The sequence below is a fragment of the Mastigoproctus giganteus genome, chromosome 3, assembly GCF_048544385.1.
Source record: "Mastigoproctus giganteus isolate SK-2022 chromosome 3, ASM4854438v1, whole genome shotgun sequence".
NCBI classification, from domain to species: Eukaryota; Metazoa; Arthropoda; class Arachnida; order Uropygi; family Thelyphonidae; genus Mastigoproctus; species Mastigoproctus giganteus.
In genome coordinates, this window is record NC_143577.1 from 74,603,353 (window position 1) to 74,627,307 (window position 23,955).

Here is a 23,955-nt window from a genome sequence, read left to right on the forward strand (position 1 = left end):
TGTCAGATTTTTCTATTCTGCTGTATCGCACATCTGTTTTGTTTTCCTTAATTCTGGAATTGAGTCTTCTATAAGACTTTACTATGAATGTGCCTGCACATCCACAGTCTATTTGATAAATAAGGCATCAGAGATTGTTGGGTTATTGGATCGATATTTTAGAATCTGTTTTACAGAGACCAAACCCTTGAAGAAAGTGCTAATTCCATATTTTCTTTCTTTTTTTCCTATATTTTCACCAATGTCAGGTATGTATGGTATGCAGGTTGTTGGTTTCTTGATATGCTAGGGTTTTTTTTTTTAAAACCCCAAACACGAGAGGTATTAGAACCTATAGTACTTAGTACCATGCTTGGGTTGGAGGTTGAGAAGATGAAAGAAGATATTTGTTGATATTGGACTTGAACTTCTGTAGACTGTAATTTTCAAGAAATATGTATGAAGGAAGGTTGTTCCAGACAACGGCAGTTGAATGAATAAATGAGGAAGATGAAAAGTTGGTTCTGTGAGTTTGAAGTTGGACAGTAAATGGATGTTGGCTAGTGGCTGCACGTGTTTGGACTGTTTTGAAAGAGAGAGCGGGAATTATAGAAGCCAATTCGGAAGAACAGTGCCCATGGAAATATCTGTAGAAGAGGCATGCAGCAGAAACAGTACGTCTATGAGACAGCAAATGGAGAGACTCTGTTAGAGATGAATCATTAATTAACCTAACTGCCCTCTTATGAATGGAATCAAGAAGCCTGAGAGAGGTTTTCGGGGCACCACCCCAGATGTGGGAACAATATTCCATGGTAGGGCGGATTTGCGATTTATACAGGGTAAGCAGCTGTTTCGAAGAAAAGTAACGGCGAGAGTGAAAGAGAAAACCAAGTTTTTTAGATGCAGAGGAAGCAATATTTGTAATGTGCTTGTGCCAAGAGAGAGATTAGAAATTAGGGTAATCCCCAAAAGAGATATATCAACTTGCCTAGAAATTTGAGTGTCACCAAAGATAAACATAGGAGCAGAAGTATCCTTTTTTGCAAGATATAAGACAAGACTGAGTTTTCGAAGGGTTGAAATCAACTAAGCTGTCTTTGCCCCACTGGAGAATTACCTAGAGATCGGCATTTAAGGAATTGGCAGTGGATATTCGAGAAGTTGAAGCTGATTGAGCAGGACAAGGTTTCACAAAATGGAAAGTGGAATGCAATGTGCTATCATCGCCAAAACTATGGATAGGATTTCCAGTCAATGGAAACAAGTCATTAATATACAAGAGGAAAAGAGTGGGAGAAAGAACTGAATCTTGGGGGACACTAGCATTAGTGGAGAAGTTAGAAGACAGAGAGCCATCTACCATCACCCTCAGTGAGCGATCAGAGAGAAAACTGGATAACCAATTACAAAAAACAGATAGCAAACCATAAGAAAAGTTTGTTTAGAAGACCTTTATGCCAAACACGATCGAAAGCCTTTGAGATGTCAAGAGCAACTAGTTGTGTTTGACCGAACCTTTCCACTGAATTAGTTCATAAATGGGTAACATAAGACAGAATATCACCAGTGGATCGACACTGACAGAATCCATACTGCCGATCGTCGATCAGACGCAAATTTTCTAGGTAGTTTAAGAGTTGGCAGTTAAGGGATTTCTCCATTACTTTAGAAAGAGTAGAAGTAATTGCAATGGGACGATAATTGGATGGGCGGGATTTGTCACCCTTTTTAGGAACTGACTGGATATGAGCAAATTTCCAAGCAGGAGGAAAAACACCTTTGAAATAAGAAGTGAAAAATGGAGGAAAAGAATAGGAGTAAGTTCAGGAGCACAGATTTTGAGAACAAGTGGAGAAATACCATCAGGACCTGGAGCTTTCTTAGCATCAAGATTCGTCAAAATCCTTTTGACGGAAGATCACAGGAAACATTGAATGGAGTGTGTTGGGAATGGAGGGAGGTGTTTTACTAAGATCATTAATACATGAGTTGGAAACAAAATGGGATGCTAGCAGGTCAGCTTTATCCTTGGCTGAAGTGACAACAGAACCATCTGGTTTGGACAGAGGTGGGAGCAGAGATGGGCAAAAGTTGCGGCCAATAGCTTTGGCAAGAGACCAGAATGCTCGGCTACCATTAGGGCAAGAAGCAAGTTTTCTACTCTTAGCCTGTTCAAACTCTAGTTAGGACTCATTAATAACTGCTTTACAATTGTTGCGAGCTTTGGTATAGGCAGAAAATTAAGCTGAAGAATTAGAAACAAGCCAATTATGATATGCAACGTTCTTCTCTTGAACAGTTTTAGCACATTTACTGGAAAACCAAGGTTAAGATAAAGGACAAGATTTTAAGACGAGTGTGGAATAAAGGATTCCATTCCTGCAAGAATAATTTTACTGACACGATCTGAGCAAACGTTGACATCAGAAATTTTGAAACAGTAATCCGACCAAGGAAAAGAAGAAAAGAAATCTTGCAGGTCATCCCATTTTGCCTTCTTGTAATGCCAAACAACACGAGGTTGGGAATAACCATGAGATAAAGGTTCCATTTGAGAAGAGACAATCACTAAGTCGTGATCTGAAGTGCCTAAAGGACCTCTCACTTTGACCATGTACTTAGAAGGGTTGTTTGTGAGAAAAAGATCAAGCGTATTGGCTGTATGATTAGGATTGTCCGGTATTCTTGTAGGTAAATGAACAATCTGTGCTAGATCATTAGTAATTGCAAAAGCCTCAGCATCTTGACCAGCTGGGTCGGTGTGACTAGAAATCGGAAGCCAGCTGGAGTTGTGAATATTAAAATTGCCAAGGAAAATTACCTCACTGTTAGGAAAGTTGGACTGGAGAAAGTCAAGTTGCAAAGAGATGAAGTCAAAGAGCTCCAAGTGATTAGTGGAGTTGGGAGAACAGTAGAGACAAGGGATGAATTTGACACAATGAGGTATAGGGATTTTAAGCCAGAGAAGATCAAAGAGAGGAGATTCCAAATTACCAAGTCTCTGACAGGGAATATCAGAATGGACATATGCACAAGTACCACCTTTGAGGCGAAAGGAATCATACAGCGAATAATTTGGCATCTGAGATGAGCAGTAGTTGAATCAACCGATAACTGAGATTCTGTCAGAAAAAATACATGGGGTTTGGCAGACTGTAACTGGAAATGCAAGTGGACATCGTTGAGATTAGAATTGAGACCATGTATATTTGTGAAATGAATTAGGAAGTGTTTGGGAGGTTTAGATCTTTTCACAGATAAGCTTGTTCTATTAGTAAGAAAAAGTGGGTGGGACATGCTGTATGAAGTAATGAAATTTTTGGATAGGGCGTACACATGGTAAGAATATACCCAGATCCTTGACATAACGTGGCCACGACAATGCCCCCCCACACAGATACACACTACTCGGACTCCCTCCAGTCACTATATGGCAGAGTAGAGGTAGCAAGATTATACGCTAGCTGATCTGGAAGCCACCTAGAGAGTTACCAATAGGTTCGGTCCGGTGTACTAACTAGTGGCCGGCCTGCGAACACCATTTTAGAGCTGTACCCTCGAAATGTAAGGAATAATGGATCTCGCCACGATGTTCATCATAACCTCAAAAGTCATCAATCATACTGTATGATGGAAGAGATGGGGAAGGGTTGACCAGAACTTACCTCTAGAGACTAAACATGGGTTCCACCACTTCAAGCCTCCAATAAGGAAAGTGGTGGTATTGCACTGGTTGATGAGAGTCATCTACCACCTAGTACTGCCTGTTAACATAGAGGGGCAGCATTCCTCCAAATGGTGTGGGTGCCACACCTCGACCCCTGCTTACATTGGTTCACACCTGGGTGGTCACCCACCATATACATGTGCATGGAGGTTATACCCAGGATTACTAACAGTCCCACCATCGTGAAGGTGCAAGCAGAGGATTTGGCTGTCACAGACAGTCCGGACTTTGCCGAAATTGGATCCATTTGACTTGAGTGTCACTGAATATCAGTTCCATCAGCGTTTTAGACTCGCAGATAGCAAGTACAGCTTGTCTGGCATATCTGAGAGAATGTCTGTGATAACCTCAAGGACCCAAGGTTGTTTGAAGGTCTCAGGGCTATCAGCTATTATTTTCTTTATGATCTGTAGAGGGAATCAGTTGTTTAGTTCTTGTTGGAGGTCTTCTTTCTTGAAGATTCAGTATGTGCTCTTAGGTCCTCCCCCAACGACATTAACAATTAAACAACATTAACTAGGTTCCACCTGTTGTAGAGAGCTGGCACAGTGCCAGCAGTGTACGTAAGACAAATATTTGGAATTTTATTGTAATAATTCACACCATATAGGTAATAATTCCAAAATGTCTACCGTCTACTCTTTAAAACAGTAGTTCAAGGGATATGAAGCCTCAAAACTTCGGTAGTCATCTTATTTCTCTTAACATAATACTTTTTTGGAACACACCTATTATTTTAAGTGAGGTACCCATATTATACTGTGCAAGCACATAAAATAAAATAAATTTATAATGAAAATACATACTTTAGATGTGATATTTCCTTGCACTAAACCTTTTATTTTTATGAAGGATAAAAGCTCTCTAACAAAAGTAATAAAAGAAGTCCTTGAGACAGTTAAGAGGGAACTTCTTTTCTCAACAGTTAACCAGTATGTTTTTTGTATAACAGACAGCCGTATATCCCTGTTAAAAGATTAAAGACACCATTATAAAAGAAGCACAGAGAACCACACAAACAAGATCAAATTATGCAACCTATTTATAAACTTTAATTTACAAGGATTTCTTTTTTAAATGCAAATTTTAAATCAATTATTTTTTATTCTTTCAGTGATAAACAACAGATTTTCATTACCATATGAGATGTATACTTATGAACAAAGCCTAGAAAACTAATTATTTTTTGTCTGGGTCAGTGCTGAGCATTGAAACATGTTTATCATATTATAACTTTGATTTAATTGACTGTGAATGCACCTGATATGCAATAGTACAGGACTCTAACAATATTAATGTAAATTAGTTTAAGTTAACATCTCCAATGCAGATGGAATGCAGAGCCATTCTGGAATACATGGAATTAGTTACACAATTTATGATAAACTTATGTGTTTAATACCTCACAGAGAAAACCAACTTCTCAAAATATTAACTGTAACAAACTACAGAAAACAAACTAAAGAACTGTCAGGAGAGTTGTAAAGTTAATTGACATCAACTATATAGAAATTGTATGATAATGTGAACTTTTGACCTAATTAATCCAGGAAATTTCTTAGAGGAAACCCCTTCAATACTTGAACCATACACAGTTTGTTTTGATATCTGAGGTTTGATAGTTATTATCCCATGTAAACCTTTTGTTTCCATTAAAAATTGAAAAACAAGGTTCTATTGACACCATAAATACATGCTGATAGCATTATTGGAAATGAATCAAGAAGTCAGATAAAGTTCAACTACAGCAGACTCTGCGGATTAATTGGGACACTTCAAGACTCCAAAATTAAAAAAATAATAAAAATAAACATATATATATATATATATCTACACAGGAAATCATAAAATTCATGTAATAAATAGAATAGGCATAAACAGATGTTTTGCAAGTAGTAAATAAGCGACAAAAAGCAGCATTATCTATTATCTATGTACCTATTATCCTGTAATCCCCACTGTCTTCACACCGCCGCTCAAAAAAAAAAAAAAAAAAAAAAAAGCGAACAAATATTTAGTTTATTTTAGTGCATCGTGTGGATTGTTGTGTTCCGTCGCACTGCAAAAAAGACAAATTTTGTTTATGTCAGGGATGTCGAAATTTTTTTTATGGTAAATATTTTTTTTGTTCAGAAATCACAAAAATGATGGATAAACGCAAAAGTATTGGAAATGTGTAACTATTGACATTTTGGAAAACCTAACTGTATCGGATGCAATTTACGAAGTTTCGGCAGCATGGAAATCACAATATATAACCTTAAAAATCAAAGCATAACCTTAAAGAAGTCTTGCCGTAAAATTTTATTTTTCCTATTTTTTGTAAAATTAAAATGTAAAATATTATGTTAAAAACAAAATGTGTTTTAAGCTATCAATAGACTTTTTAAGTTAAAACCAAACTTTGTGAAAATTATTGTGCATTCCCATCAGCAGTCCTTGGCGGCCAACGTTAAGCAAACATCATTACCCATAGGTATGTTTTTATACCTATGCACGCATCGTATTGGACACGCGAGTAGTGCATGGTAAGTTTTTTAATTTTTTATCTATCGCCATATTTATTAGGTACGTTGCTGAACATTTTTCGATATTTTTGAATTAATCTGGAAAGCAATTATCCGGTATTTTTTTTTTACCATCTATTCCAGAAAATTGAGAGTCTACTATATTTCATATCAATTACTACATGCTCTCAAAGTGATATATATATATATATATATATAGAGTGGGCTTCCAGTTTACAAACTTTTGACCTTATGAATGAAAAATTTTGATAGTGCAAATGTGATTTATAAACTCAAATTTTAATCTTAAAACTTTTTTGGAACTTCATTTATTACCTTTTATAAGTAAAATGGGCAATAAAAAAAATATAGTATTTTCAATTTTCATGCAATTTTACTATATTTAAAAATTTAATATACAGGGTCATCAAAAAAGGTGTCCATGATTTCCCTTTTAATTATCTTTGGAAATATTTGATCGATTGTTGTGATCACAGCAGCAAACAGTGTGGTAATGCATTAAGTTTTATTTCACACCTCAACAATGACCCTGGCTGTGCCGTGAGTGTGCGCAGAATGACCCCTATGTGCACTGCCTCAGTCAGTGTCAGTAAGATGGCCATGCAACAGAAAGCACATGTGTGTTGAAGTACGCTGAATTTAAATCTGTCATAACAGTATGACGTCAATACTGGTGTATGTAATAATAATAATAATAATAATAATAATAATGTCAGTACTGAAATTCAGAAAGCGCAGTGTGTTTGAAATTCGGGTATTGAAATTCAGAAAGTGCAGTGTGTGCATTCGATATTGAAATTCAACAGAAAGTGCAGTGCGTGTTGTGGTACGCTGAATTTAAATCTATCATAACAGTGCAACATCAATACTAACATACGTCAGTATTGAAATTCAGTGTACTACAACACACTGCGATTTCTGTTGCACAAGCATCTTACTGACACCGAGTGAGGCAGTGCACATAGGGTCATTCTACACACACTGATGGCACAGCCAAGGTCATTTTGAGGTGTGAAATAAAACTTAGTGAGTTACCACACTGTTTGCTACTACGATCACAGCAATCGATCAAATATTTCCGAAGATAATTAAAAGGGAAATCACGGACACCTTTTTCGATGATCCTGTATATTGCACGCCATTCTAGTGAAATGTACTAACAAGCATATCAGATGAAAGCACAGATTCCCAACAGATTCCAACAACTTTTGGATAAAAATGATCTCTGTGTAGAACAGTTTAATGAATTTATTGTCTATAATAAGGGGAACCGCTCATTTCTTTTTCATGTATTTCATGTTTTCCAGTGAGTAACTAACCAGCTTTTTGATCATTTTTCCTCAGTCATATAAGATGCAAATGTTATTATCTGAGAAACTGACCATAGCCTGGAGAGGTGGCGGACTGACTGACCTCAGGATTAAGAATCTGCAGGATTACTTACAGGAAAACATAGCACCAATCTACCAAGCCTTAAGAAAGACAAACAGCACATGTTGCTCAACCTTAATTCTGTATTCTGAATTGTTGAGAATACAGAATCAAGCTTAATTCTATATTCTCAACACATATATTCTTCGTAATTTAATTTAATTTTACTGTTTCCGAAATTTGATACATGGGGTTGTCACGGTATAAAGCAACTATAATATACTTAAGCAGCTACAAAAACTCTTTTTTTGCTTGGCTTCATACCTCTACAGTTCTGATAGTTTCCCCTGACTGCATGCCACTTTGGATTCAGTAAATTATTTGATTTCCACTTTACCTTTTGATTTTAACTTTCCTCTCCACCTCTGTTGGGTCAGCAATGAAATATATGTATGTCTCTTCTGTGTTTATCTCTATCATTAGGCCTAACTCCCGTCACCAATGAATTCAGATTGCTTTGCCAATGCTATGCATGCTTACATATATTTCATGTCAGAAACAGAGGCCCTACTTGTTGCTGTATTTTCTGTGATGGTTGCCGCTTGACGAAGACGTTGAAATCATAAGTTTCACAGCTTTAAGTACTTTTTATTCTTCCCATATCTTTCAGTGTTTTCCATAGCTCCAATTCATGTTGGGCAGCTCATTACCTATTCTGGTCCTCTCTATCACCTAACTTATATATTTATTATGGTCGTTGGGCTATTTCTGCCAATATATGCAGTGTTCCTAGTCCATAATCCAAATTACTATATTTTAATATTCCTCTCCAACCAGTTATAAATACAATTTATATCTATATATACAGTGGATTTTGGTTAATTGGGACACATCAAGACTAGTGCACTTTAGCCCGATTAAGTGGCTGCCTCAATTATGCAAAGTTTCGTGTAAATATTTAAAAAAATATAAAACTGAGCAACAAATTTCAAAATAAATTAGAGCCAAATATTTAATATTTAAATATTCTTCATGCAGAACTTTCCATTTTCACTCATCGTCAATATCAAGATCATTAATGACCTGTCCAAGGATACGTATGTTGTCCTTATATCTTTGACGTATGAAGTCCTTCTATCTAATCCTATTAAAGAAAAATGCACAACAAATTAGAGAAAAATATTTCTTTAAAATTTTAATTTATGTAATAAACATGTGCATTCTTGCCCTTCAACTTTTAGTTCCCAATTGTCATTGACGAAGGAATTTATCCAGTGTACCTTGCCTTTTTTTTTTTTTTTTTGATTGACTGTGAGTGAACAAAATCAGCACAGACGTCTAGTGCAGATAATGGACTGCCTTTGTTGCCTTCCTGCACCAAGTATCGTCATCACCTTTTAATGAATTTCCTGGCATCCGGTAGAGTCACTCATTCAAGTTCAGATGTGTCGCCTTCATCACTTTCCTCACCTTCTGATTCCTCATCTTGGTGTTTTGATAAAATGCTTTCAACGATTGCATCCTCACAATCTTCATTTTTGTTGTAATATTCAATATTATTGTCAAAAGCTTCAAGTTCTTCATAGTTCCTAACTTTTTGCAGTTCTGAAATGACTTCATATTCACTTTTGGCTGTTTTTGGCATCTCCAAGCCTGAAAGCTTAAAACCACAGTGAGAAAAACAGTTCTGAATTGTCTTAATGCTTATTTCTTGTCAACTATCGGCAACAAACTGTACCACCTGGAGAAGGTTAACCTTTAGTAGATTTTCTTCAATCGCTTCTAGGATGTGGTTCACTAACTTTCTGTGGTACAACATCTTCAAATTTTTTTATGATTCCCATAACCATTTCCTGCACCAAAGATGTTTTGTTGGAAAGCAGAAATTCCAGCCAGATGTTTTTCAGACATTCTGAACACTTGGGATGTGCCACACAATTGTCAAGAATCAGAAGAACTTTTCTTGATTTCTATTGTAATTCCATATCCCACCTCGTTAACCATTTCTTAAAATTTTCAGAAGTTATCCATGCATTCTTCTTAGCATAGTACTCGACCACTAAACTGTCCATTCTTAGCCCCTTAAAGCATTGAGGCTTAGCACTTTTCCCAATAACCAACAGCTTCTTTTTATCATTTCCTGATATGTTTGAACAATATAACACAGTTATGCGATCCATTGCTTTCTTTGAACCCAACAGTGTTACACAACTGTAGCACAGAGAACCATCTGGTGTGGCACGATAAAACAGGCCTGTTTCATCAGCACTGTAGATATCATCTGCATAAAATTTCTGAAGTAAAATGGGTAGTTTCTTGGATTTCCATTCTTCTGCACTTACAATATCAGCACTATCTTTTTCACCACGTGCTTTCTTGAATTTAATCTCATGCATACATTTCCATCGAGATAACCAACCATCTGTTGCTTTAAAATCATCATGACCCAGCCTCTTAGCTAACCCCTCAGACTTCTTTTTTAACATCGGACAACTGATATGCACTCCACTTCCAGTTAAAATGGAGAACCATTGATTTTGGGTGTCCTCAATGTCAGGATCCTTACCTTGATGTTTACATTTTTGGGATGCTCCCTATTTTTCATCACATGCCCATTCTTCTCGCAGTTTGCCTTGCTGGTGTATCAGCATGCAATTGTAGATTTTGGTACTCCAGTTATCTCCACCAAACAACGATGACTGATATTGGGCAGATGGCCTTTTATTTGGTCCAGTAAGGCAATTTTTTCAGCTAGTGACAAATCTTTATGTGACATCTTGTTAAGGGACCAAAATTTTATAAAATAAAAATAAAAAAAAAATTATCAAAACTCACTGCACTGAAAAATCTCTACACTACCTGATTCGGCATTGGTTCAGTATCAGTGACAGCACAAGTGCACAAACTGATGCTAATTAGAGACTGTACATTCTGAGAAGGCAAAGCGAGAGTGAGATGAGAGATGAATCATTGATGTGCAACAACTAGAAGGCAGTGGTGTGCAGGTAAATTTTTAACAACCGGCTCACCCTTTTTTTTAACAATCCCACCCTCTTTGGAAACTATGCCACAGTTTCTCCCTTTGTGAGAATTACATCCCCCCCCCGCCCGAAATAAACCAATTCCATTATGGTACTGTATAAACCAATTCCTTTATGGTACTGTATCAGTAAATATCCCCTTAAATTTGCATGGGCCGCTTCTTCTTAAGGTAATGATTTATGCTGTTCACGACAATTCTAGAAATGCAAAATCTTCGACAGACGTTGAGCATGGGAATGTCATTACCTTAAGAAGAAGAAGCGTCCTGGGCAAAATTAAGAGGATGTTTTGCTAGCAGAAATAATCCCTACACTGCTATGTAAGGAGGGAAAGCACAAAGGATGCAGGAATAAGTGTGCCCCACCATCTTTATCACCAAAATGCTACTAACCATCGTGGATTGAAATAAGTGCCATTCTACAGTTTATAGTCATTGTCAGTTTAATTAACAACCAGGTGCTGCAGTCTCCTGCATCGATTAAACAGCATGCTGTCCCAATTAAGCGAAGAAAGCTCTGGCTATTTTCTCAATTAGGTTCTGCTCTTTAAGATTTGTCCCAAATAGATGGCTGCCCCAATTAACCGGTAGCCCAAATAACCGGCATCCACTGTATATATAAAAATAACTTATGACCAAACAAACGTTCAAAATATAATAACCACTTAGGATTTTAAGCTTTCTCTCTGCATCAAACTGAAACATTGCTATATGAATTCAATACAACTCAAAAAGTTATTTCACCTTGGGCTCTAAAACAGATTATGGATGTCTGGCACCAGTAATTAATCATAACATATTGTATGTATATATGACTTATTTTATAAATGATTTTAACAGTATAATCATATATGACATTTAAAAGTGTATTAGTTCTTATATCAATTACTGGTATTTATGGTATATATTTATGTATCAAACTAAGTATTTTGTAACTAAACTTAGGTATAACTCCCATGTGCAAGTCCTGAAATACAGCACCTAGCATAGTGGAGATGACCACCCAGTTGCGAACCAACATAAGCTGAGGTTAAGGTGTGGCGCCCACACCACACGGAGGACTGCCGCCCCTCTGAATTACCATGCAAAACTAGGTGGTAGATGACATCACTTGGTGCAATACCACCACTCTGGTTATTGGAGGCTTGAAGTGTTGAAACCCATGTTTAGTCTCCAGAGCAAAGCTTTAGCAACCTCCCCATTTCTCCCATCATGCAGTATGATGGAAGTCTTTTGAGGTTACGATGGACAACATGGCGAGATCCAGTCTTCCTTACATTTCGAGGGTACAGCTCTAAAACGGTGTTAGCAGGCCGGCCGCTAAATAGACCACTGGACCAAACTTATTGATAACTCTCTAGAAGGCTTTTGGATCAGCTAGTATATAAATTTGCCATCTCTATTCTCCCAGGTAGTGACTGGAGGAAATCCGAGTAGTGTATGTAGGAGCATTGTCGAGGGCCATGTTATGTCAAGCAACTGAATATATTCTTGCCGTGTGTGTGTGTGTGTGTGCCATAACCAAAAATTTCATTACTTCATACTTTATGCGATCTCCACCTTTTCTTACTGCTGAATTCATCATGAATTGTCCAACTAATAGAACAAAACTTATCTGACAAAAGATCTAAACCTCCCAAACATTACCCCGTTCATTTCACAAATATATGTGGTCTCAGTTCTGGTGAGTATGGGCTTGGCACACCCAGGGTCCTGAGCATGATATCATCATTCTTCTCTTTCTTGGTGATTCCCTTCTACTTTTGTCTCTCTCTCTCTCTCTCTCTCTCTCTCTCTCTCTCTCTCTCTCTCTCTCTCTCTCTCTCTCTCTCTCTCAGGGTAACTCAGGGAATTTTTTTTGGCTGGTGCAGCATAAGCCTCTGGCTTCCTTGCATCATATAGCTAATAATAATAATAATAATAATAATAATAATAATAATAACTACCCAATTTTACTAGATTTTAACTCAGTTTTCTATGATTTGTTTGACAAATAAATAAATAAACAAGTATATTTAAATTTAATATATAAATATATATTAAATAAAATAATAAAATAAATAAATATATATATTAGTCAATTTTATTTAATGGTATCTATCTGTAGGAAATTAGGTGTATATACAGGGTGACTCACTACCAGTGAGACAAACTTGTAGGAGGTGTAGGGGGCACAAAGAATCACATAGCATTGCAGGGTCCGAAATGCCTTCGTCATGCGGTAGAGGACGTTGAATGGGAGGTCGCATGAACAGCGATCCCACTGGAAGTCAGCATTTGCGTACCGGTTCCCGAGGCAGTAGGATAGACGAGTATTCAAATGTTGAACTGGCCGACATGCACCTCGCGTATGGAGCTGCGGACTGTAATGGGCACACCGCTCTGCACTTGTACCAGGAACGTTTCCCGCACAGGCTTGCTCCTCATCATATGATTTTCGCACGTGTGCACAGAAGGTTATGTGAGATTGGTTGTTTCACGAGAGGTACCATGAATCGAGAGCAAACGACGAGGATGCCAGACAATGAGGAGAATTTCCTACATCTTGCAGAAGGCAATCCGAGTACAAGTACTCGAGCGATAGGCTAATGATTGGGTATTTCCCAATCCACTGTATGGAGGATACTGTCAACAAACCAAATGAGTTCATACCATCTGCAACGCATCCAATCATTGGAGCCTGCGGATTATCCACTCCGGAGGACTTTTGCTACTTGGTTTCTTCAACGGAGTGCGGCAGACAGCACATTTGCTGCGTCCGTATTGTTCACGGAAATAGGCAAGTTTCACAAGAGAGGGAACCTTCAATCAACATAACGCCCATTTGTGGGCTTTTGAGAACCCTCATGGTACGTGAACACGTGCAACTCAACGGCGTTTCTCTGTCAATGTTTGGGCCGGCATTGTTGGAGACCACCTCATTGGACCGTACCTTCTGCCCCCTCATCTGGACGGTAGGGCATACTTGATCTGTCTACAGATCAAGCAAGCCCTGCCCGAACTTATTGAAGAAGCACATGTTCCTCAGTCGTTGCGCCGCTCAATGTGGTTCCAGCATGATGGGGGCCCCCACATTACATCAATGACGTTCGCCAACACCTAAACGTTACATTTGCACAGCATTGGATAAGTCATTGTGGTCCAGTTCATTGGCCTGCTAGATCGCCGGACCTATCATGCCTGGACTTCTGCTGGGGTCAAATGAAGACATTGGTGTACGAGACCCCCGTTGATTCAGTTGAAGACCTCGTCGCTTGCATCTCTGTAACTGCTGGGGAGATTCGAGACACGCCAGGAATCTTCCAGAACATTGGGAATTCCATGTGGTGTCGCTGTGAAGCCTGTGTGACTGCTTCTGGTCGAACTTTCAAACACTTCTGTAGAATGGCTTTTTTTGCCAATGTAAAACTTGTCATTAAATTGAATATTGAAAATTGAATACCAGTTTGTCGCACTGGTAGTGAATCACCCTGTATATATACAGGGTGATTCACTACCAGTGCGACAAACTTGCCGGTGTCTCAAAAATATTGGTACAAACGTTTAGCGGAGGTAGGTAACATCTAAAGGAATGTGAATCGCATAGGAACCCGTAACCAGAAACGTCACTGTTCATCAGTTCGCGAGAGGGAAAATTTCTGGTTTACTCATTCAAGCAGTAGTCGTCGCATCAATATACGAACTGTGAGCTAGCACACATGCACCTAGTGTATGGATTAGTAGAGGGCAATGGACGAGCTGCTCAACAAATTTATGGAGAACGCTTCCCAGACAGACATGTACCACCATTTGTTTGCACGTGTGAATCAAAATTTGTGCGATTATGGGTTATTTAGAGGTAACAGGAGTAGTGTGGGCAGACCATGTTCGATGTGAACTCCCGCCATGGAAGAAAGTGTGTTGAATGCCGTCCAGAATAATCCTACTACCAGCACACGTGCCGTTGCCTCTGCCTTAGGAGTGTCTCGTTGCAGTGCACAGCATGTCTCGCACGACGATTCCTTATATCCCTTTCATCTCGAAAGGGTTCAGTTACTGCTCCCCCAAGATCATCCTGCACATGTGGCTTTTGTTCAGTGGTTTCTCCAAGAAAGTGTTCAAGACTTGAATTTTCCAGCCTGTGTTTTGGTCACTGATGAGGCTTATTCAATCAGCACAATGCTCATGTGTAGGCTCACGATAACCCACACGGTGTGCGCCCCCATGCGGCACAACATCGCCTCGCAATAAATGTGTGGGCAGGTATGGTCGGTGACTGCTTAGTTGGCTCATACCTGTTACCATCCCGCATGAACTCCGCTAAATATTGGATCTTTCTTTAACAAGTTCTACCAGGGTTACTTGACAATGTTCCAGAAAATGTGAGATGCAAAATTTGGTTTCAACATGACGGGGAGCCTGCCCATTATGGAAGGTGTGTTTGTGACCATTTGAAGAGGCGTTTTGGGCGTTGATGGATTGACCTGGGTGGACCCGTTGCCTGGCCCCCACGCTCACCTGATTTATCGAGCCTTGATTTCTTTCAGTGGGGTTCCCATCAAATCTATCGTGTATGAATCGCCTGTGGAGACAGAAATGGATCTCGTGGTGAGACTCGTCTGCACTGCTGCTACTGTCAAAGAAACTCCAGGTGTGTTTGACCGTGTCCGCCAATCCATGCTGTGTCGGTGTCACGCATGCATCACGTCTCATGGTGGGACCTTCGAGCATCTGTTGTAACATCATGAAATGCATCCATCTCATACTCCATTGTTAATATTATGTCAAATAAATGTTTGCCACTAATTACTGTCTTGCGTCATTTCTGCTTCTTGTGCCTCTGTTACTACTTTCCCGTGATGTTTCCGGTTATGGTTCCTATGCGATTCACATTCCTTTAGATGTTACCTACCTCAAATAAACGTTTGTACCAATATTTTTGAGACACCCTGTATATATATAGCAGTGCAATATTAGGAATATTTAATTGTAATAAAACTAATCACATATTCATTAATACACTATGTAACAAAAACGTGATGACACTTGGCTAGTTTGTTACAAAATAAAAAAAAAACTTACTTGCTTAATCTGCTTGATTTAATCAGCTGGTTATAATAACCCCTTAAGAGATGCAATTTTAAGCTTTCAAAAGTCTCTACATCAACCTGAAACTTTGCTATATGACTCAATATAGTTTCCAAAAGGCACTAAAAAAATAAAATTATATCTGACACTATCAAGTTGCATTATGCAAATAACATATAATATTCAAAACATTTTTCAAACAATTAAGCAACAGCTATAAACATTTTAATCACATGCACTGATTATATTTTATAATTTATAATTACCTTGTTTAACTTCACAGTAGTCACAAAGAAGTTAAGAATCATGGTAGATGCATTTAAAAAGAAAAACCCTCAGAAAATACGCCCAAGACCTCTTGGTGAGAAGAGGAACATGATACGTGCTGACAAACTAGCAAGTGACTGGAACCAGTTGCACTCTCCATGCCACTGTTCCTCTAACAGAAAATGACCATTAACCAGAATGGGGCATTCTTCGAAGAATGATTGCAGCTCTGGACAATGCCTACAGCCCAGATTGAACCTCAAACCCCAAAACCATCAAAGAAAACCAAACTTAACCCAATCAGCAACTTGGATGGGATACTCTCCGAAAAGAAAGACGGAATTCCTTCACAAGACTACAACTTGGAATGGACCCTGAACTCCTAAAAAGGAAAACTTTAACGAACTTGACACAACTACTGGATTCCTACAACAGACTCTGACTCGTGCACATGTGTCATTGGAGATCCATCATAGTGGCCACTATCTGGAACTGACCTGTGGAAAAGGATCAGACTGACCTTCTGGACAGGACATTGTCCTAGCTTTGGCCAGACCATAATACTGATGTCACCAGACTAAGAGGAAACGATTAAATTTCACCAACTGCAGCCCAGTCTTGCTGCCTATACACAACACTATGCACTATTTGGCGATCAGTACCCTGCTCCCTTGCTGGGTACCTTTGTTCCCCTTCCCTGGCAGGGGGAAAGGAGCCAGACTCCTTCCCCCCTGCATACTATTTTCCTTCTGGTGGAGCATGGACTTGCCCCACTGTCACTAACTGGGAGCATCTTCTCTATTGCACCCATTCTTCTGACTTTCCTACCCCAGCCTTTAGTCTCCCTCCCCCCACTGCCCATACATTAGAGTGTGCCCTCCAGCAATGAGAGCACAACAATACAAATGGCCCTCAGTCCCCAGCAGCTTTCACTCTCCCTCTTACGGCAGCGAGAGGATCAGAGTGGAAGTAGAGGGTGCTAAGAATCTCTGGATACGACCAGGCTGCCGTACACGGAAATTGAACTTGGCCTGTTATAACGTACGATCACTCATCGGTGAAGACAGGATATTACAGCTGGAAAAGGAATTAGAAAATGTGAATTGGAATATCATCGGTTTGGCTGAAACAAGAAGAAGAAATGAATCATTTATAAGTTTATAAAGTGGAAATCTGCTGTACACCAATGGAAACAGTGAAAGGAGTGAAGGTGGAGTTGGGTTTCTGGTCCATAAAGATTTTAAAAACAACATTTTGGAATTCAAAAGTACATCACCAAGGGTGTCAAGACTAATACTCAAGATTTCTAAGAGGTACAAACTAAAGATTATAATGATTTATGCACCAACATCGAGCCATGATGATGAAGAGGTTGAAGAAATGTACACCGAAATTGAGAGTCTTCTAGATGAGCAGAAAACCCACTACACTATTATTATGAGGGACTTCAATGCTAAGGTTGGAAAAAGGCAAAACAGCGCAGAAAGAGGAACTATAGGAAATTTTGGAATTGGTGAAAGAAATAAAAGAGGTGAAAGACTTGTGGAATTTGCAGAATCTCAAGGAATGTCAGTAATGAACACTTTTTTCAAGAAAAGGGTGAACAGAAAGTGGACATGGAAGAGTCCAAATGGATTAACAACTAATGAAATCGACTTCATCCTCACTAACAAAAGATATATTGTGAATGATGTTACCGTCCTGAATAAGGTAAATGTTGGAAGTGATCACAGAATGGTAAGATGTACACTTGATATAGATGTAGGAAAGGAAAGGAAAAAACTGACTCGAGTAAATAATACAAAGGTCTTTGAGATAACAGAGGAGGAGAAAAAGCAGTATGTACTGGAACTTAAGAACAAGTTTGAGCTTCTGCAGACTGCTCAGGACCAAGATATCGACGAGGAATATTACAACTTTCTGAAAGTGATAAAGCCCAAGAAACCTATAGGGAAACAGAAATCCAAAGAAGAAAAAATTAGTCAAGAAACACTTGTCATGATGAACCAAAGACGACAAATGAAGAGCAAGAAAAACACTGACAGGGAGAAAATTGAGTATACTGAGTTATGCAAAGCCATTAGAAAGAGACTCAGAGAGGACATAAGAAGATTTAACACAAGAAAAGTAGAACAAGCATTAAGGGAAAACAAAGGATTGAAATCAGCAGCCATGAGCAGTAATACAGAAAGACAAATGATACTGAAACTGAAGAATAGCGATGGTGTACTTATAAACAGCAGAGAAGGCATAATTCAAATAGCAGAAGACTACTATAGAGAATTATACAAGGAGCGAGGGAATGATACCAGCAGTGGGGAAGATGGATTGCAAAGTAGCAACACATACGACATACCCGATATTCTTCCTGATGAGGTAGAACATGCATTGAAGAAAATGAAGAATCGGAAAGCCCCAGGGGAAGATGAAGTTACTGTAGAGTTGTTAAAATTGGGAGGAAGAGACATAACACAAAAACTGGCAAGGCTCTTCACAAAGTGCATTAGAAAAGGTGTGATGCCTAAGCAGTGGAATAATGCAATCATAGTTTTGCTGCATAAGAAAGGAGATAAATCAGAAATTGGAAATTATAGACCAATTAGCTTGTTATCCCATATCTACAAGTTGTTCACAAGGGTCATTACTAACAGATTAGAAAGAATACTTGATGAGAATCAACCGAAAGAGCAAGCTGGCTTTAGGACAGGATTCTCAACTATGGATCACCTTCACGTAATATCACAGCTAATGGAGAAAGCAAATGAATATAAAACACCATTATGCCTGGCATTTGTGGATTATGAAAAGGCATTTGACTCCATACAGCATAAGGCAATGTTTGGGGCACTGGAAAGACAAGGCATAGATACTCCAAGGCATAGATACTCCACAGATTTTGAAGAAAATATATGAGAGTGCTACATCCTTTATTAGACTAGACAAAGACAGTAGGAAATTTAAAATCGAGAAAGGAGTTCGACAAGGAGACACAATATCTCCGAAGCTGTTTACTGTTGCCCTTGAGGAAGCTTTCAGAAGATTAGACTGGTCGCAGAAAGGAGTCAATGTGAATGGAGAGTACCTAAACCATTTACGATTTGCAGATGACATTGTGGTCATAAGCCACGACCAGTTATGCACAGTTAGTAAGGATTTTGGACTAAAGATGAATATGGCTAAAACAAAAGTAATGATGAACAAGTATGCCACGGAAAGGGAAATAATGATTGAAGGAGCAGTAATTGAAAAGGTAGAGTCATATACTTATCTGGGACAAGTTATTAGCTGTAATAATGATAAATGGCTGGAAGTCAAGAGAAGAATAAATTTTGGATGGATAGCATTCAGGAAATATAGTCACATACTGAAGAGCAATATCCCAGTTTGTCTGAAACGTAAAATAATGAATCAATGTATACTCCCCACCATGACTTATGGAAGTGAAACTTGGGCACTCACCAAAAGAATGGAAGAACTAAAGAACTAAAATGGTCTTGGGCAGGACACATAGCTAGAAGACATGATGACAGATGGACTAAGAAAATAACAGAATGGTACCCAAGAGGAGCTAGAAGAAAACCTGGAAGACAAAGGCAGAGATGGATAGATGAAATTCATGAGTTTTTGAGTAGTAAATGGATGGCCAGTACTCAAAACAGAAGGAACTGGAAAGTTGCTGGAGAGGCCTTCATCCTGCAGTGGATTGAAAATGGCTGATGATGATGATGATGATGCCCTACATGTCAAAATTTAACTGTGCAAATTGAACCTTGCCCATTGACTTTCAGCCTCCAACCTAGTGGACTTTTTGTTTAGGTCCTAACCACTGGAATCTCAGGAAATTAGGTGGCAGGACCTGCCAGAGTATATATAAGCTACTAGGTTCCTAGTCTGCCTCCACGGGGCATAAGTGGGGCAACGTTGGGCCCCAACAGAGGTCTAGCAGCTAAATGACCAGAAGAACAACGGTACAAGACACTAAACGATCCAAGACCCACATACTTAAATCTCTGGCATTTACAGCATACTCTAACACACAAAGTAATCAATGCAGAGATAGGGGAAACCCCTGGTGCTGCTTGACCCTAAATACACTTACACTTACATACTTCCCTGCCAATCCATCTCTTTGCCGGGTGAGGCATGGGCCTGCCTCACTGACCACCTGGGGTCACCTTCTCTATCATCCCCATACTTCTGCCTTTCACCCCCTCCAGTCTTCAGCCTCTCCTCCACTCTACCTGTATACCCTATCCATGGCAGGGGAAGGTAACTTTTCTTCATCTCTCCCACGTGCCATCCAAACTTCCCTCTGGTGTGGCATGGGCATGCCACACTGCCTAGCAGGGCAGTGTGGCAGCAGGGGTCATCTCCTCTATCGACCCCTCACTTCTAATTCTACACCCAACTCTCCTCCCTCACACTATTATCTTTCATCTAACATATAGCCCACATGTCTAAATTTAATAACAATAAAATTTTGCCCAACCTATTAGGCCTTTTAACACCTCTCTCTATCGTTCAACCCCAACCAGTGATTTCCTAACCGCAATCTCAATAAGAATTAACGTCAAACGCATGGAATTTTTTTTTTAGGTCCAAGCCACTGGAATCCCAGGAAACTAGGTGGCAGGACTTGACAGGACAACTTGTTGTGATTCTTGACGCATCCGGCTATCCTCCACGTAGTGAGGTATGGACAATGTCAGGCACCCCTAGGGGCCTGCCGGCCTATAAGCCACATAAACAATGGGCACAACACATCACACTGCACAGACATGGCCTACACACTTTCAAGTCTTTGGCTTGAGAGTGTACTGTCCTCGATATAGTGAACACATGCAGAGATGGGAGAAATCCCAGGTGTCATCTGACACGAACATACCTTATATTGTTATTTACAACCCTGCCAACTTTTATATCATCTGCAAACTTCAACATTAAGCTTGATATATGTTCATCAATATCATTGATAAATTTATAAAACAACAATGGGCCCAACAGCGAACCCTGGGGGGACTCCACTAATAACATTAGTCCACGAAGAGCAGGGTACACTGATTACAACTGTCTTCTCCCACTCATACATCCATTTATCCATAGCAGCAACTTGCCCTTAATGCCACACACTGCTCCAATTTGTACAGTAGTCTTTCATGTGCAACAGTATCAAAATTATTTTTTGCAACCAGTTTCTTGTTACCACATCACAGTATCCAGTCAAATTGGTCAGAGAAGACTTTCCTTTAACAAACCCATGCTGTGTCTGAATTATTACTGCAGTCTTGTCTAGATGATCCTGCAGTGACTCCATTATTTTCCTGGAACTGAAGTCAAACTAACAGGCCTTTAATTACTTGTGTCACCCCTTTGATCCCCCTTTGTGAATTGGAGATGCATTTGCACATCGCCAGTTCATGGAGACCCCCTCCACGAGTCCAATGATGCTCTCATAATTATGGCTAAGGGTTTGCTTACTTCCTTTCAGCCTCCTTTAATATAACTGGATAGATCCCATCCACCCCAGGTGCCTTTCATATGTTTAACTTCAACAATTTCTCCTCCACTTGGTTCTGAGTTATTGCAAAATCATTATGCTCTCTGCTAGAGTTTAATAAGCTTCTGTCCTCCACTTCCCTAAAGAATTCCTCTTGTGTGAATGTAGATACAAAATACTCATTTAGTTTGTCAGCTATCTGAGCAGGATCAGCAACAGTTGAACCATCAATATCAAGTGGACCAATCTGATTCATCCCCTTCTTTCTTCGCATCCTTTGAAAAAGATTTCTCATAATCTGTCTTCGCTTACCTGACCTCCATTGTGACTTGATTACAGACTAACTTATATCTACCATAGCCTTCTGTGTCACTTGATAATTTATATGCGCCTCATGCATTTTTCTTCTCTGCTACATGTCTCATTAGTTCATCTGACATCCATTTCGGTCTAAACCTAGAACAGTATTTGTTAGTTGGAACAAAAAGCTAGTAGCTTCCAAGATTACTTCCTTGAATGCTTCCCATTTAGAATTTGCTGTTGGTAATATCATCGGTTGGTCCCACTGTATAGATTTTTAAAAAATCTCTGAGACCACTGTAGTCACCTTTAAGAAAGCAAAAATCCTTTCCTTTAACCCTAATGATAATTCAATCTTTAAGTAAATCCCACTTCAGCACACTGTCATCACTGCCACCTAGTCGTTCTTTTATCTGTAAATTCTTAATGCATGAATAATCACTGCGGATAATCAGATCAAGAGTTTTACTCCCTCTGGTTGCCTCTAATATGCTGCTGCTGCAGAAAACACTCATCCAATAAATCCAGGAAAGCCTTGCTAGTGGGTGAATGACCAACCCACAAGTTCCAGTCAATATCTGGGAAGTTAAAATCCCCCATTATAAGGCATTCTGATTTACTAGCCCATTCTAATTCTCTGTATAATTGTTTATTGTACTTTTTAGAGTCATTAGGCCTATGACAAATTCCTACCCTCTTTGCTTTCCCAGTGCTTACGTCACACCAAAATGGCTCAACACTGCACTGTCTACCCATTTCAACTGGATGCATTTGCTTAGATTTTATGTTTCTTAACTAACAGCATAACCTCCCTTCCTATTCTGTCTGTCCCTTCTCTACACATTGTACTCCCTAAATCCCAATTCTGTATTCCTTATATTTGTGTGAAATTCATCAAATGCTATCTGAGCAGGATTCATTACTGCTCAGATAGCATTTGATGAACAGTAATGAATCTGAGCAGGATTCTATTCTCCTAGCATAGGTTTACATGCAAGTATACATGCACCTGTTCTTACTCTTAGTTACTCTAACACAGCTCATGTTCCATGACTTGCTTTCCAGGCTGCTGCTGATTCCAAAAGCAGTGCAAGAATCACTTCCACCTCTGCCTGTGGCTACTGTTAGTCTATTAGTTGGTGAATCCCCCGAAGCTAACAGCTTTCCGACCCACCTAGCACTGCCTTGACAGCATCAGCAAATATTCTTGCACCCTTTCTAGTTAAGTGTATCCCAACCATGTAGAAGCAATCTCTCTCTCTCTCTCTCTCTCTCTCTCTCTCTCTCTCTCTCTCTCCTGTTAACAAGGAGACCATGCTGAGATAAATTCTACCCCATGAGCCTTGCACAGTCTCTCCATGGCCGAAATTGACTGACAAGGCTCTCATCATATACTCCCTCCTATCGTGTCTGGGCAGAATTGCAGACACTTTCAAATTTAACAATAACTCGCCACTTTTTTCAACATTGATCTGTACTTATTAAGTAAATCCGCAGATCTTCTAAACTTAATGTCATTAGTGCCAACATTTACAACGATATCACCTTTTGTGCCCTTAAAGATGATATCTGCTCTACATGGTTTATTATCTTTTGCCTCTGGCAGACAAAGCCTGAACCTATTCCAGGTATGGTTATATATTGAGCATATGAGTTATATTGAGCATACTTACTGATATGCTCAAAACATAGTCAGCAATTTCTTTAAACCTTTGAAACATCAGGGTTCTGGGTTTTCTCAATTAATAAGAGAGGAAGCTTTGTCTCCGACACGTTTGCCACTAGGAGAATGGTAATCCACTGTTTAGCTTTTTTCTGTCACTACATTTCTTACTGTTTAATGTAGCATTTGTTAACAGGAGAGACTGCTTCTACAGGGATGCGATACACTTAAATAGAAAGGGTGCAAGAATGTTTGCTGATGCTATCGAGGCAGTATTAGGTGGGTCGGAAAACTGCTAGATTGGGGGGATACAAGGACTAATAGATTAACAGTAGCCACTGGCAGAGGTGAAAGTGATTCTTGCACTGCTTCTATTGGAATGAGCCGCAGCCCGGAAAATAAGATGCAGGATATTTCAGAGACTGCTGGGAATCACTGGGGTACAAATAAACACATAGGTTGTGTAAGGGTAGCTAAGAAAAAGAACAGGTGCATGTATACTTGCATGTACAC

General features: G+C 39.2%; 1 protein-coding gene across 3 annotated transcripts in view; it reads right to left on the reverse strand.

Moving 5' to 3' along the window:
• The window catches only part of LOC150088086 (nardilysin-like), a 569,173-nt gene that overhangs the window by 109,379 nt on the left and 435,839 nt on the right, over positions 1 to 23,955 (reverse strand). For all 3 annotated transcript variants that reach the window (XM_090370567.1, XM_090370565.1, XM_090370566.1), the window contains exons 23-24: positions 15,710 to 15,837; positions 4,516 to 4,675 (exon numbers count right to left, since the gene is read on the reverse strand). In XM_090370567.1, coding sequence (XP_090226693.1) covers positions 4,516 to 4,675; positions 15,710 to 15,837 — 288 coding nt within the window. The remainder of the gene's footprint in view (positions 1 to 4,515; positions 4,676 to 15,709; positions 15,838 to 23,955) is intronic.